Source organism: Terrapene carolina, unplaced genomic scaffold, assembly GCF_002925995.2.
Source record: "Terrapene carolina triunguis isolate 2854851 unplaced genomic scaffold, T_m_triunguis-2.0 Scaffold33356, whole genome shotgun sequence".
NCBI lineage: Eukaryota > Metazoa > Chordata > Testudines > Emydidae > Terrapene > Terrapene triunguis.
In genome coordinates this window covers 2580727-2598036 of record NW_020697707.1, presented here as the reverse complement: position 1 = coordinate 2598036, position 17310 = coordinate 2580727, and the positions used below count along the sequence as shown (strand labels likewise).

Genomic DNA, 17310 nt, shown 5'->3' with positions numbered 1-17310 from the left:
AAACTGAAAATCGCCTTAGGGAACCCCTTATGGAATTCCTTTGGGAAGCCATGTGGAACAGCTTTTTGCCTTCCAGTGCCAAATTTGAATGAAAGAAGTCAGGAAGCCAATCGTTACATGCACAAATGGTATAGAGAGGGGTATATGGGATTCACAGAGCATTAAAATGCCTTCTGGAAGCAATTACTTGTACTAGATGGACCTTGGGTTCAAAATTGGGTTGTTTCGAGGCAGCTTTGCTAATGGCAGGGACAGATATCTAGATTTTTTGGCCAGTGCGTGAAACTTTATTAAATCCACAGCAAGGTAGCTTCTCAGGGCCACCTGTCCTGCCCACGATGAAAATGGACCAGGCCCTCTCTGCTCTGCTCTCGCTTGCCTTCCCTGTTTTGATGCTGAAATCCTTAGCAATGAAGTCCCAAGGATTAACAGCCACTTAAAACCATATCAGAGACTGCATTACTCCAAGCCATATCATAGCCTGGGACAGCCCTTGAACTTGTAAAATGGCTTAAGCTAACCCATTTTCCTGAGAAACATGTGAGGCCTAATGCACTGGGGAAAGGCTTCCCCAAAACCTTCTGACCTCTGTGGTTTGAGGAGAGGGCTTGAAACCCCTGCTGCCAGGACCTACTATGATCCTGTGACATGAATTCAAAATAAACTATACAAAATCTGGGCTGATTCATCACCAGTACCAAAGTATCCACACCAGCAGTTTGGAGATGGAAAAGACCTAATGAAGGCATCCAGTCCATCTGCCTGTCAATGCAGGATTATTCCTTACAATTCTTGTTAAATAGAAGTATACAAATAGTGGATGAAAGGCATGCAGTAGAGGTAAATCAGCTGAGGTTTAGATACCAGATAGTATTTCTCATTGTAAAATTAACTGTGGTTAGTCGAATCTGAACAATGTCCTATGGATTGCAGGAATGTCATGTGTGTTACAGGAGGGAGGCCACAGGGATTGGTCCAGGCTTTCACTAATCTGTGAGGGACAGGTTAACAGTACACTGACTGTTTTCAGATAGTACTGACTGGAAGGCGTTGCAGACAAATACAACTGGACCTCTCCAGAGAAGAGCAGGAAATAAAATAAGACTCCGTTTTGAAAAATGCAGTTCAGTACACCAAGGAAAAAGCAATCTCGTAAACACTGATATTCAGTGCGGAGAGAAACCAGGAGAACAGAAATGTCAAAAGAGAGCCAGTGATGGGAGGAAGATGATAAAATAGACACAAACTAGCAATTGTTGTTTTCCGTTAGCTGTTTGCCTTGCATCCTCTATTTCACAGTAAAATCGTCCAGAGGAGAAGTGCATGTTCTTGCTTCAGTAAGTTTACATTGTTCTACAGCATCTTTTTATCTTGTGATCAAGACCTATATTAATGCAAACTAAGAATTTTTACAATTCCTATAGCAATATGTGTAGTGCCAGCTGTCTTTTATTTTAAAGAATGAAATGTGACCTGGGGTCTGCCAAGTTGTGATACTGACAGACTGGTCAATTTGGGAATGACTCATTACATTTCAATGCCTCTTCTTGAGTCATCAAGACAATCTACATGTATGTGAATTTCAAAGAGCTGTCCTAGACCAGCAATCATTAACCCATTTATTTGTAGGAATAGAAATCAAGGGTAGGTGCTAAGGGTATTTGTCTGTGTTCACCTGAATCTTGTTATAAGTTTAACAGTGTGATCTAATTAGCTTGTAGATACTAATCCTGCTCCTGTCTCATAATGCTTCATTACTCTATTCTATTAGAGATCAAAGGGGATATTCTCATTTAGATGGGACTTGTGGTATAATAATATTATTGTCCTAATCTCTCTTTGAAAGTTGTAATTCCACATAGTAAACCACCCGGGAACTATCTCGATAGTTTGCAAGGCTAATTGCCTTATGTGAATGGATGCAGGTAGTCTACCTGTGTGTGCATAGGAAACAGATTAGTTTCAAAACAATCTGCACTGTCCATTCTTCATCGTGGGGAGAAGGTCCTGCTGTGATAATTGTTGTCAAAAGACTTATCAGCTGGCTAGGGGAACTATAAAGAAAGCTTCAGGACTGATCCTTTTTATCTCCCGTCTGCTTAAACTTTAACAGGGAAGGCCTAAGCCTTAAAGACTGAGGTTTCCAGGTTTAACCTGGATTACCCTGAAATTCTCATGGAAGAACTTGAACAGACTCTATACCTGAACTGTTTATTGAACTATAATCTTTAAAATTGATTCCAAAAAGACTTTTACAAATCAGCAGCCTCCCCATCTCTGCTGTGAAACTGACCTAAGGCTTTTACACGTATCTGTATGTATATTGATCTTTTAACTACAGCAACTTTCTTCTTTCTTTTTCTTTTTTATTATTAAACTTTTAGTGTTTTAGTTACTAAAGGATTGGCATCTGCGTGATTATTGGGTAAGATCTGAGACTCGTATTGACCTGGTGATCAGTGTCTGGTCCTTTGGGACTGGTGAACCTCATATGTGATGAATCAGGTTTTCAGTAACCTCTCACTATATTAGACTTGGCTGTCTAGATGGGAGTCGTGGGCTGGAATGCTTAAAGGAGACTGTATTTGGCTTCTTGGTAACTGGTGTGGTATTACAGAAGCTGTTTTGTTACTGGCTTGGTGAATCTAATTCTAGAATAAACCACCAGTTTGGGGATTTGTCTGCCCTATTCCTTGCAATGTGCCCTGAATATAGCATTCTCAGTGTGGTGTATCCAGGCACCTGGTCACACAAGTATTCAGTGTGAATGGGTGTATACTTTTATAAGAAAGTGGTTTTCTTTTCACATTTTTTGCCAGCAAAATGTTTTTATTTTTTAAGTTCACCTCCATACTCTATACCCTATTTTCAGTGGAAATAGACGAGCGAGGCATTGTAGGGTGAAAGATGTGGTGAAGAATGTTAACTGTTGGGATTTGTAAGAGCAAGGCGAGCAGAAAATCCATAACTAGTGTGGGAGTTCCCGACTTTGCCTCCTTGTATGTCATTAAATATTAATTTAGCAGAAAGATTTCTTTTTAAAGCCCCTGCCTGAGCTGGACTATATTTAGTACTCAGAATAGGGAATTTGCAGTAATTGCATCATTCAGTGCAGCAATTTGCTGCGCAAGGGTCTGATAAGCCTTTGATTTTTCTGGTTCTAGTTATCTTCAGCATACATTTAAGTAAGCAAATTCTGATTTGTGTTTCTACACTTAATGCATTTTGAGTACTCAGTAGTGTCGGAAGTTAATCTAGGAAATGAGCTGAACTTTTAAAGAGTAAAAATGGATGCAGCCTCCTGCACAACACTAAAACATGAATAAATATCAACAGACATGTTTCTAGTGGCACTTTATCCACAATATGTTGACTACTTCTCCCTCTTTCTGTACCTTATCCCTTACCTCACCAACAAAGGAAGAAATTGTTGCAGAGTCCGTATGCTAGGAAAGCAGCCATAGATCAGAACTTTAGATGGGGCCTATAACTTGCCTTAGTCCTGCATATGCTCATTTTTAAGGGCACTCTGTGGCTGCCAGGCTGTTAATGAACACAACTGGCTGATGCTTTAAAGTCCCTACCAAAATGTGCACTATATAGACTAGGGCAGTGGAACAGCTATCTCATGTGAATCCTTCACCTAGTTGAACTCATCTGTCAAGTTAAAAGTTTTAAATGGGATGATGGTAAATCACACAATTGGGATGATGGTAAATCTCATTTAATGAGTCAAGGGGGTGTTCTCATGGTAGCGCCTCTGAGTGATCAAATACTGTAGCAGCCCTACTGAAGGGTTTGCTGGTATTAGTATTAAATGCTGAAATGGAAGGTGTATTTTTTTTTATTACTCAAAAACTTTAACCCAACTACCCAAAGATTGTGATTTCATCAGTTAAGCCAACTGGGTCTGAGTTCTATTGGGTTTGGAGACATTCAAAGAAAATCAATCTACTATGGAATAGTCTTCATGCTTTACTAAGGACAGTAGTTGTTCTTGAAGCCATTAGCAGACCAGAAAGCCAGCATTTTTATGGAATGTTGTGCTGCTGAAGGAGCTTTTTAGGAATATGACATTAAAACCATTGTAATCACTTATGCCCACTACACATTTCATGACCCTTTCTTCATGAGTTAGGGGATTAGCTCTTATACCCTATCTAAAATCTATTAAAGATAACTACGTTCTGCTTATTGAAATCCCTTCCTGTCCGCACTAAACTACCTCAGCCTGGATTCCTCACTGCAAACAGTCTTCTTACACTCCTGCATAGGTTCAACACTGTGTGCTTTATTTACAATGTGCTATACAAGGGTTTGAAACCTTTGGGTAAGCTAGAGTTTACTTTACCACCCCTCTCCTAGTGCTTCTACCCAACTCCTAGCAAAGCACATGGAGATTCAGAATTCAGTCACTGAGGATTGTCAGCAAAGATTGCAGAGGGTCAATCTCCTCACAATCAAGTCCAAAAAGAACAAGAGGAATTAACTTAATATTTAGGTGCCAACTTAATAAAATTTTAGAATGATAAAGAAACATAATAAAATAACTTAATTTCTACTAAATAACAAGGCTACTTCATAATCCACATACATTATCTTCACAGTTGTACATAAATATAAAAACCCACGTTAAATCTAAATAAGGTAATCCCCACAGAAACAGAAGAAGTAGTAACTCAGAGTTCCAAATGCTTTAGGTTTAGTTCACTCAAGTCTTTGTTCCTCAGCTCTATACAGTCTGAGAGTCAATTTCCCCTTTATGTAACTAACACTGCCCCTGCTTCCCCGTCAGAAAGCTAACAATATCACTGACCTGCTGCACAATGCTTCAGAGTTAGATGGAAGCAGCCTGTTTCCCAGCAGAGCTGTCGGGGAGCAGGGACTGCAGGTGGGGGCCCTCCCGGCACACAGCCCTAGCTACCCCCTCCTTGTAGCCTGAGCTACCCTGCTGCCTGCACACAGCCCTTAGCTACCCTATGTCTGCACCCTGAACAGTTTTCAAACTTTTTGAGATGAGCACCCTGCCCCTTTGAGTGATAATTTTTGGTTGTGCCCCCACCCCACAACCCAGACAGGCTGGGTGCCTGCTGAGGTGAGTCAGGGGGTGAAGGTGGCGTTCCCTCCCTGGACCCCGCTGGGCAGTGTTGGCCTGAGCCCCACTGGCCCCTGATCCCCCAAAATAGAAGTCAGACTACGCCTATGCCTGAGGGACCCACTGGCCCATAGCCCCGGGTGCCCCTCGCCCCCGCTGGGTCCTGGAGTTTTTATGGCACGTAGGGGGAGCCTCAGAAAGAAAAAGGTTGCAAACCCCTGCTATACAGCATGCCCAAAACTACCACACCCAATTCCAGACATTTCTAGGGGTTAAATGTTAATTGTGCATCTGCAGAGCAGTGACCCAGACACAACTCATTCCTCCCCCTTTCTTCCCTTTAGATTCTTAAAGATCTCTCCCTATTAGGCTTGTGGGTTACACTTGTCCCCCACAACAGGATGGGGACGGGGAATCTCATCTCATCTCTTAGACCTTGTGCTACTCTGGCCCAGCCTTCCCCTCCCTCCCCAGGGCTGCCGAGAGCGGGTTTGGGACCCGGTGAAAAAATTTTTTGGGGCCCCCCAGCAAGGGCAGACTGGCTAAACAGGGCCGACGAGGTGGGGGGGGGAAGCCGGGCCCCCTTCTGGACTGCACCGGCTAAACAGGGCCGACGAGGGGGTCGGGGGGAAGCTGGGCCCTGGGCCCCCTTCTGGACCGCCGGGCCCCGGTAATTTGTACCGGCTTCTCCCCCCCCACCTTGTTGGCCCTGTCCCTCCCCCTCGTCTTTTAAGTGTCCCCAGCTGATGAGCTGAATCACCTTGTTAGTAGTTTAATCATCCAGTCCTTAACCATTTCTCTCTTCTGTTTGGCCCATGTGGGATGCTTGCAAGTTGCACAGAGTGGTGAGTCAGCTTTAGGCTACTCACATTCTGTCATACTTCCATAAAGTGTAGTGCAGTGTTGCTATGAGCGATGAAACAGTTCTCGTTTCTCCCCCACATTGGCTGTATTTCATGTAGAGGCAAGGTGAATCCTACTTTGAAATTGTGGTGAGATCTTTTTGAATTTTATGTATTATACAAATAGAAGGCAATCTGATATTACTGTGTCTGAGTAGTTATGTGCTTTCTATATTACTATTTAGCTTAGATGCTGTTTTTCTAGTCTTGATGGAAAAAGTATTGGCAAGGTTCATCTTTATTTGATAGAAAACTCTATTTTCCTACATTTTTCAGTTTATAGTATGGGATATCAAAATCAGCATTTGTCTCTTTTTGTCAGTCAGTACATGCATAAATACCACCCCGTCCATTAAAAGTTGCTCTTAATCAATTTATTTCTAATCGAGGGAAATGCCATTTTTAGCCCTTCCAACTGATTAATTTTTGAGATTGTGAAAACTTTCACTTAACATAAGGCTATGTCAAATGTATTGGCAGGAGAACATTGGGAACAGAAAATGCCTCTGTTTTAAAAAATAAAGGCTGGGCTTTTTCAAAGGGGCCTAAAGCAGTTAAATGCATAATTACCATTGAGTTGGTCACCTAACTCATGTAGATTCCTTTGACAATCTCATTCATACCTTTTAGTGTTTAACAGACATCAGAAGCATTCAGCCATAAATAATCTTCACCCGGTCACATCCATCCTCAAAGTGTGTGACTCTGAGAATTGACTGTAAAACAAAACCAATAAACAAGAAACAACAATTATCTTCTTACTGAACAGGTCTTGTCTTTTGTTTATTCAGTCAGATTAGTAACGCCTTGTCTACGCTATGGGGGTAAATCTACCTAATTTACGCAACTCCAGCTATGTGAATAACATAGCTTAGGTCGACTTACTGTGAGTCTACACCGCACTGGGTCAATGGGAGACACTCTCCTGTCGACTTACCTTATGTGTCTCGTTCCGGTGGAGTTCCTGGAGTCGACGGGAGGGTGATCTGCAGTCGATTTAGCAGGTCTTCACTAGACCTGCTAAATTGACCCCCCCCCAGTGCATCGATCGCCGCAGCGTCGATCCCCGGTAAGTGTAGACAAGCCATATGTTTAGTGACAAATTTCTGCTACTTTTTACTTCAATTAGCACAAACAACTAGGATTGAGTGAGCTGCAGATTCTGTTCAATCTATGTATTAACAAAATACTGTATTAAATTAGAATCCGTTACATTTGCAAAAGCCAATGAAGACAATAGAAATGTACTGGTGTAACTGAGGTCTAATTTTGCCTACAGAATATTTTATTGGTTATGTGTAAGAAGGGAGAAACCTAGCTTATTCTTCTATCTTAGCTGAGTTTCCTTGGCTTGGCAGTTAGGGAATGACATTTATTTATAAACTGAGCATATTTGTTCTGGAGTTGCTGAGTAACAATGAATATGGCACCTGCCATATTTAATCAATTGCCAGAGTGGAAATACGTTGCAGTGGCCCATTCTTTTTCCCCCTGAAATCAGTAGGAATTTTGCTGTTGATTTCAATGGGAGCAGGACTTGGTCTGAAGTTACTAACTGGACTTAAAGAATAGTACGTTCATGTATTTAGTGGCCCATATAAACCCTGAAAATTTGAGGGCTTGATATTTTGTCACCAATATAAAAAGACTGTGTATCTTAGAGCTACCTAGCCATCTTAAATGATTTTCTGTTCAGAAGAATATCAAGATCCATGTAGTTAAAAACTGAGAGGAATGTCATTCACTGTCCACTCAGAATCTGAGTCTATACAAACTATAATCTATGGATTCTATTGATGGGCTTGGTTACTAACAAAATAAAAATATCTTTGTGGAAAGAAACTTTCTTATGCATGTTATTCCCCCATTCACTGAGCTTTGTTCCATCTACCAACCTGACCAGGCGCCCATAATTTGGAGTGGTTGAGCAATCTCTGCTGAGCTAAATCAAGACACACCCATGTGGAAGGCAAGGAGGGTATGCACCACCGAGGCATCACTACTATAGAGGAAGTGCCTCTGAGTAGTAGAAGCAGTGAGTCTTCTTGCAGTCCTGGGTACTTTCTACAGAGCCTTCCATCTCCACACTGCCTCATTTGGGTGTCTTCTGACTCCTATCATGTGGGTACCAGGATTCGGACCACACAGATTGAGTTGGGAAGAAGCTTGTTGTGACACATTGGGCAAAACACCTGGGCTAAACCACTCTGTCAAAGGAACATCCAGCTGAGCTCTCCAGTGAGTCAGGATCCTGCTAGCTAAAGGGAGGGGAGAAAAGGGGGCAAATGAGAATTCGGGGGTGGGAGGGGGATAAAAGTTGCAGAAGTTCAGAGTTGCAGAAGAGAAGGAAAAGGGATATAGAGTTGCAGTTTTACCAATGGATTTGGGTCATGAGGGAGATCTGTTAAAAACTATTTCGAAAAATGAGAATATACTACTTCCATCAGACTTCTAATATTTCACTGGATTGGCAGATCTGTACTTTATGAGAAGACTAATTTATGGTTAGGATCATGCTAAGCTGTCAGCCTTTATGACATGGATTTAATTGACTGCTTCTCACACTTTGAAATACAATATTTTTCTGGAGGGCATATATAAAACCATGCTTGTTAACTTTTCTAATACTCTAATTTTTACGTTGCTTTAATACAGTATCATCGCTTCTTGGCAGCAGTTCATTTTGAGAGTGCCAACTTTTGTGCACTGCCCAATTACCCTTTACTAATGTTAGAGAGCGCTCACTAAGACATAAATAATCCTTTTCTGTTCTGTACCATCCAGAAAAGAGGGGAAAACTAGTCCTGGGAAAATTGTCATCACCTCTTCATATAGAATGGTTCTGCAGAAAGGTGGGACTTGTGCATCAGAAGGTGAACAGTGCAAAAGACACATCCTTCTTTGTTAAAAGTTGCCAACATAACTCTTTTATGGAGTCTTTACATAGAAAAAATACTGAAAGTAGACATCTGGATATCTATCTCCATACACAGATGACTCCCATCACCATAGTATCAGGCACCTTTATTGTGGTGTTCAGCTGCTGCAGTGACAGATGCTTCAGAGGCTGTACAGAAGAGGGCAAGGACAGTTTTGTTTCTGCTTCCACAAAGGCAATAGAGAAACCTTTTTTAGTTACATTATTGCTGTTGAATAATAAATATGACATTAGTCTTCTAAATAAAGATGATCATGTAAGAGGTGCCTTTATAATAAAACAGTGTTAGATGAAGATATGAAAAGTTGAGAGATCTCTATAACAGGTGTTTGTTCATTTTGCGGGGTGGCGGGGGGCAGAATCCTGACATTGGTACTGGGCTGTTACTAGATGGAAATGATGGAATTATCAATAATAATGCAGCAAAGGCAGAAGTGTTCAATAAATATTTCAGTTCTGTATTTGGGGGAAAACCAGATGACATCTCATTGCATGATGATAACACTTTCCATTCCACTGGTATCTCTGAAGGATGTTAAACAGAAGCTACTAAGGTTCAACATTTTTAAAATCAGCAGGTTCAGATAATTTGCATCCCAGAGTTTTAAAAGGGCTGGCTGAGGTGCTCGCTGGACCATTAATGTTTTATTTTCAATAAGTTTTGAAGCAATGCGGAAGTTCCAGAAGAAAGCTAATGTTCTGCCAGTTTTTAAAAAGGGTAACTGGGATTACCTGAATAATTATAGGCCTGTCAGCCTGGCATTGATCCCGGGCAAGATAATGGGGTGGCTGATATGAGACTCGATTAATCAATAATTAAAGGAGGGTAATGTAATTAATGCAGATCAACATGGGTTTATGGAAAACAGACCCTGTCAAACTAACTTTGATATCTTTTTGTTTGATGAGATTACAAGTTTGGTTGGTAAAAGTAATAGTGTTGACTTCTGTTACTAAGACTTTTGTAAGGCATTTGACTTGGACCACATGATATTTTTTTAAAAGAGTAGAATGATATTAAATGGATTAAAAACTGGTTAACTGATAGGTCTCAAAACACAATTGTAAATAGGGAATCCTCATTGAGCAGGTGTGTTTCCAGGGGGGTCCTGCAGGGATAAATTCTTGACCTTACGCTATTTAACATTTTAGCAGTGACCTGGAAAATAAACATAAAATCATTTCACTGCAGCTGACACACAACTTGGTAAGCTGGGCACAAGCAAACAATCTGTGTTTTAATCCAACTAAATGTAAATGTATACGTCAAGGAATAAAGACTCTGGGCCATACTTACAGGATGGTGGACTCTGAAAAAGATTTGTGGGTCATGATGGATAATTCAGAGAACATGAGCTCCCAATGTGATGCTGTGGCCAAAAGAGCTAATATGATACTTGGATGTATAAACAGGATCTGAAATAGCAGTAAAGAGGTTATTTTACTTCTGTGTTTGGCACTGGTACAACCGCTGCTGATATACTATTTCTAGTTCTGGTGCCCGCAGTTCAAGAAGGATGTTGATAAATTGGAGAGGGTTCAGAGAAGAGCCACAAGAATGATTAAAGAATTAGAAAACGTGCCTTATAGTGATAGACTCAAGGAGCTCAATCTATTCAGATTAACAAAGAGAAGGTTATGGGGTGACTTGAGTACAGTCTAAGTACATACGGGGGAACAGATATTTAATAATGGTCTCTTCAGTCCAACAGAGAGAGGTATAAGATGATCCAGTGGCTGGAAGTTGAAGCTAGGCCAATTCAGACAGGAAATAAGGTGTAAATTTTTGACAGTGACGGTAATTAACCATTGGAACAGTTTACCAAAGGTCATGGTGGACTCTCCATCACTGACAATTTTTAAATCACTAAAGGATATGCTGTATGAGTTTGCAGTTGGAGGGGGGATGTTCTATGGCTTGTCATACAAGGAGGTCATACCAGATGGCTAAAATAATCCCTCCGACTTGAAATCTATAATACGTGAACATTAACTTTTTTTTTTCTTTTAACAGGAATTCGGCAGCAATGGGTCATGGCTGTTTCTGCTATGCACTGATATGTTCGGTTCCAGTCACAGTCTACATCATTTTGATAACAGGTCTACGGTACCACTTGTTCATATGGAGTGTGTTCTCACCTAAACTTCTTTATGAGGGAGTGCGTGTGTTCATCACAGCTGCTGTTTGCATGTTCTTTACAGCCATGGATCAGAACCCATCTCAGAAAATCCATGACTGAAAGTGAATGTATTGTTCCAAAGGCTGTCATCACAGTACCAGTTGGCTAGACTGGAGTCGTATAATGAAAATAATGGTTTTAAATTATCCTGTGAAATGTAATTCTTTTGTTTGTTGGAAAACATGTATGTTATAAAAGGCTTGTTTTATTTAAATGGGTTTGTGTTTCAGAATGTTTAATCAGAGTAAACCCGCCTTTTCATCATTAATTAAAGCTCCCTTATTCTGTATCAGTTATTTCAGAACTCAGATCTTTACTATCTTCACCATTGCAGCCATTACCATCATTACCATTAATGAGGCATCAAATATTAAAAACTTCCTTAGTAATGAAGGCTTATTGGTGTTTTGTCACTGTTACTCATGGACTTGCAACTTATTGCCTTCAATGTTAAGGGCCTGGTCCCGATCAATGGGAGATATATCAGGCCTTAAATGAGGACGTGCTTGACTGTCCTCATTCAACTAGATAAAAACTGTGCTCGTTAAGTTTAATTTCTTCGGTTATTCTAAAATTGCTGGTTTGGGGCACAATCTTTATATAGCTACTTTTAGCTAGACAATAAAATATTAAAGGTAATTCATTAAAAACCACAGTCTCAAAAGCCATTAGAAATTGGAATAACATTATTTTGAAGTAACCTTGTGGATTTTAGTCATAAGATTAAGGTGTGTTTGTAAATTGAAGAATATTATTTTTCTATTGTGTGGAACAAATAATGGTCAAATCTTACTTGTTTATGTATATTTGAGGTTGTTAATGAGAAGGTTACTAGGTAACGGCAATATGTAATGCCAAGCCTACATTGGTAGATATTTTGATAGTTGAAACCTGACAAATCACTGTGATATTAAATATTTTCAATTCTATTAAAACATATGTAATTCTATAAACATGAGTTCATTGAAATTGCAGATTTGTGTAAATATGTATGCCAGTGCCTAACCGGCTTTTATAAAATGAGAAATATGTATCTTACATGCTGTAAATTTATGGTGTTAACTTGGCAGTCACCATAATGTGTAATGACAGTTTCCTTCCTTTTAGATTGTCATTGCAAGATAATGCAGGATTTCTTGGTGAAACTTACAAGATCTTTTATTCTTTAACTGATATTGTGTTTTCCCCTGTATATATTTAACCTTTTCATCAAAATAGTGGATGGGTTATGTATAGTAATTCAGTGTCAGTTTTTCTAGCAGTTTTCTTAATGTATGCATTTTCCCCTATAAATGCAGTATTCCCTCCTGTAGAGGAATGCCATGATTAAGTGTGTGAGACTTCTGTATTCCTTTCTCCTGAGCGTCACGCAATGAATAAGAAGCATTAAGGGCTGACAAAGTAATGAATCTTTTACAGCGTCTGAATGCTCAGTTCTAGAATGTGTTGCTGCTTATTACTAAGTATGTATAATTAGATTTTAACCTGTTGATTTTCACACATTACAGAAGCATTAGAGCTTTGAGCATTAGAAGGGCTAATAGATTCAGTTTCAAGCACTAAGGTGTGTTATGATGTCAGATTCCCTACTTATGCTCTGGATGCACTTGTCTGATAGCCTGAAACCTCACAATGTCCCCCCAGGGAATGCACATCTTGCCATTTTCCAAGCAATCATCAAGAAAACAAATCAGTCTTAACTATACTAGATTTAAATATTCTTTCCATATTTTTTTTAACTCTCACTCTGGCCTGTGTAGTAACATAAGCACAATCAGTATCGCAGTTAAATGTATTAGAGGTATATTGATGGGTTTAACAGATGATGTACCCTCTTGTAATGCATCAGTTTGAAAATAAATGCTTTTGAGACCTCTAATTCACTCCTGAGGCTGTTAGGGTTGCTTATAACCTTCATCTCAACTTTCAGACACAGTGAGTTTCAGAAAGAGGCCACGTCTATTCTGGTATATGGCATCTCTGTTACCAAAAGGAGCCAACAACCTATTTTAATCACTATAATGCGAATTCTGTGAATGGGCAATCTCAAAATGTTGGCCTTCTATAACTGGTGTTCAGCTGGAGAAAACTACATAAGAGACTGATGGCTCTTGAACATCATTAATTGTGACCTGTGTTAGAGTATCTAGAAAATGAAAGTTTGCCCTTTCTTAAATAAAAACGCTTTAACTACGAAGTGTTGAATATTGGAAATGTTTTGTATTTGCTAAAATGTCTCTCTCACACACAGCACATTGAGAATTCTCTTTATACTCAGGTCGAATATTTTTCTGGTTATTTGTTGCTTGGCAACAGCGTAGGGATTATTGCCATCTTCTATACTTGGTAAATTCCTGAGCAACACTTCCTAATTTTAGTATAGAATGTAATTACAGGGGCCTAGAGCCTGATGGGTGGAGGGAGAAATGCTAACACATAAAGATATGGGAAGAGAACTAGAGGGGAAGCTGCCTCTGGGGTCCAGCAAATCAATTTAAAATCCTCCGCTACAGGAATTATTGGTTGAAATTGTATGGATTGTTCTGCAGGAGGTCAGATTGAATGATCGTAGTAGTCCCTTCTGGCCTGAAGATACTAATCTAAGCAATTTATCCTCATATGTTGGGAACTCTTCCTTTGGCCTTGTGGGAGGCGAGATGAGAGATGACACTGCTGTAATATGGCATGCTCAGCTTGGAAGGATCTGATAGTCAACAGCAGTTTGCAAATAGAAATTTTGATTGGACCAGCACTAACTCCCACAGTTGCATTACTTCCGCACAACATGGGAGTGTGTGCAGATCACACCGAGGGGAAGCAGATGGACAACTATTCTACATGTTGCAGTAGGGTGTTTGGGCTTGTCAGGCCTGAGCTGTGAGAGGAGGCATTTTGATCACCCATCCACAGGCCCGAACTCTTCATTTTTGGCTGTATGGCAAGAAAACGTGGTGGCTTCAGTTTTTGAGCTGTGGTTCTCACTCTCGCAACGTTTTTAAAATGAAATATTGTTGCTGCTGTGCTTGGCATTGAGTTCCACCCGCAAGGAGCTGGTGTGGTGAAATGGGGAGTTAGGCCCAAAGCTTGAGTTTAAACAAGGGGAAGAGGCGCGGCAAAGGAATTCAGAAAGGATCAAACATAGGTAAATGGTGGTACCCTTCTTTTTCCTGAGTTCTGGTATTATGGCTTCTAGCTGGTAAGGGGAAAACTGGGCTCCAGAAGTAGGTTCATTCTATAGGAGAGATGAATGGGCAGACTCAGAGTGCATACTGCTTTAGGTATACTTTTCCTATCTCAAATCTACTTTATAATGAACGTTTTTCCAGCTCCACCACTTTTTGCTGCACTTGCACTTGTTCAGAAGGGTCTGAACAAGAATAATAGCAGCACTTCAACAAGAGAAGGTGAGGTTCTTTTAAAGAAAAAGCAGCTTGAAAAATGACATGAGATACTTTTGAACTGGCACCTTGAAGTTCAGGAGATTTGTTGCCGTTCAAACGCACAGTACTCACAGAGGTTTGGAGAGCAACTGTCAGGATATCAGTGGAGCAGCCTGGAATCCTTTTCTCATCGTTTTACAGAGAAATGCCTTTGGAGAGTGGAAAATAGCACAGCTGCTTTTTCAGATATACTGAGGCAAATGTATTGGAATGATTATTATGCAGACTTTGTTGTACCAACTTCAGGAAATCTAATAGTGTTCTGACCACAAGACTTTTTTTTTCTTTTTCTTCTTGCCAGTACTATAAGCAAATAGCTGATTTTTGTCAAGCTTTTCTCGGTTCCCATTGGAGATGTGGCGCATTAGGTCAATCCTCCTTTTTAGTTTGACAGTTCTTGATACTTGCTAGATAAATTTTAAAAACAATGTTGTGCAATGTCCTCTTTCATTTCACTTGCTTGTGTACTCTAAGGCAAATCAGGCTGTCAGTTTTTAAAACCAAATTCCCCCTTCATTTCAGTGGGGAGTTCTACTTAATAACATATGGCATCTGGCTCATTGATTGACATTGAAACGGCATGAGACATTGACACAGGAGTCCTAATTTCGACATGCTACCACTGAAGATGGGTAATCACTAAGTGACAGTTTTGTAAAATAGGGTGTGACCCTAAGAACCCCTCAGTGCCACCTGGCAAGGGGGTTACAAAAATATCCCGATCCTAGTATGTACATTCTGGTTACCAAAGAATGTCATGGGAGGTCTTAAATGAAAGCCAGGCTCAGACTGGTCGTTAATATTCTTGTGAAATGTATGTTCAGATACCAGGTAAGGCGTTATGTATGTACACAGAAAACGTGTTCCTAAAGTCCGTATCAGGGTGGAGTTGACCCAGTGGCAGCCATATATAGAAAGCTAACTAGGGAATGTGAATTTCCTCTGGAACTGGGTTTTAGATCGCAATTGGAGATTAGGCAATTGGGTCTAAAACCTGTGACCGTTGCCCCCTGCACTTTGGGGTTGGGGTCTGTTTCTCCTTTCAGTGTGAAGGACCTATGTTGATGGTCCACCCTCAAAGAAAAGGTTCCACTAACAGGATGTTTCCTCAGTGGTTTGGGAGGACTTGAGAGAGACTTTTGCCCTCCCCCATTGAGGAGGTGGCCAACGGGTGCTCTCTTCAGAGGCTTTGCTGTCACAGGTCCCCCTGGCTTACAGATGATACATGACTTCTGGAGCAAGAGGAAGATGGCTAGAGGGGTAAGGGCTGGAAATCTCACGCTGCGGCTGATTGGTTGAGGCATAGAAAGTTATTGTAATTGGCATCGTGGTTATGCAGGAAGCCAAAAAAAAGAGTGTCTTCCCCTCATCATATTCACAAAATCTTGGCCAGCGGGTGTTTTAGGTTATAGAGAGTCTGGTCAATCTGGATTTTCTCCCCTCGGTAGCTGGACAGAGTCCTCACCATCCCCAAGGAAATGTCATATTTTACAGACAAGGTCAACCTCATTAAGGTGAGTTGTCTGCTTCTGTTGTGGCAGAACAAGGTCTTGAGGGGAGAAAGGCCTTAACTAGTCTGCTACACTTTCAGCCAGCTTCCTGAGGTACAACCAGTGCTTTGGATCTGCCTCCTCTCCTAGCTGGTGAAAGCAAGTGGGGAAGTGATGGGTCCTTAGCTGGTGGAGAGTGTCAAAATCAAGCAATGCCTTCTGGAGCACAGACTGCACTAAATCTTCCTTATCCGTAGGCAAGCCTGCCCTTCATTAGAGGGGGAATGGATGTGATTGTAGAGAAGCTGTAACAGGACAACTCGCTGTTTCTAGATGCTTCTGATGTCCTTGACCCTTGTCAATGTGAATATAAGTCCTAGCGTCAGTAGAGAGTCTCAGTTGGCCCATTTATACTGGTATAAGATCTTTTGGATCCCTTTAATATTGTTGATCACGAAATTTTGTTGACTCACCTGGTGACCTTGACTGCTTTTGGGTGGCTTTGTTCTTTCCTTTGAGAGAACACTGGGTAACTGTGTGCAATAGCTTCTCTTCCTGAAAAGCTCTCTGGTGTGGGACATAACGGTGTTATTCTGTTACTCTCCTGTTCAACATGCACATGGAGTCCTGAGGAGGATTCGTAAGGAGGTATTGGTTACGGTGTGTTTCAGTATGCTGACGACACCCAAATGTGTGCTTCTCATCCACTCATCCAGCTTGGAGAAGAATGCAGCTCAGCACCTCAGCCAATCTCAAATTGAGATTGGGGCATGGATGCGAGTGTGCTGGCTATAGCTCAACCCAGACAAGATAGAGGGGATGTTGGGGAAAACAGCCTGAGGAGATAGCCAAGATAATCTCACTTGTTCTGAAGGAGTGTCTGCCATTGGTCACCAGAGTTTGCAACTTAGAGCAGGTCTACACTACAGCCGGGATTGACGCTCTGAGATCGATCCACCAGCGGTCGATTTAGCGGGTCTAGTAAAGACCCACCAAATCGACTGCAGATCGCTCTCCAGTCGACCCCTGTACTCTACCCCCCCTCCCCCGATGAGAAGAGTAAGGTAAGCCAATGGGAGATTTTCTCCAGTTGCCCCCCTGTGTTGTAGACCCCGCGGTAACTCGACCTAAGGTATGTCGAGTTGCATCGCGTAGGTCAACTTACCGCGATAGTGTAGACATAGCCATTGTAGTGCTTTTTGGACCTCAGCTGTGCTACTGGATGATATTACAGCTGTAACCCTGTTATCCTTTTTATCATCTGC

The 17310-nt window shown here is 41.1% G+C and overlaps 1 protein-coding gene across 1 annotated transcript in view; it reads left to right on the top strand.

Annotated features, from left to right (window-relative positions):
• The window catches only part of LOC113409439 (GPI ethanolamine phosphate transferase 2-like), a 121201-nt gene extending 109825 nt beyond the window's left edge, over positions 1 to 11376 (top strand). The window contains exon 13 of the mRNA XM_026663352.1: positions 10950 to 11376. Coding sequence (XP_026519137.1) covers positions 10950 to 11175 — 226 coding nt within the window. The 3' untranslated portion in view covers positions 11176 to 11376. The remainder of the gene's footprint in view (positions 1 to 10949) is intronic.
• The last annotated feature ends 5934 nt before the right edge of the window (positions 11377 to 17310 follow it).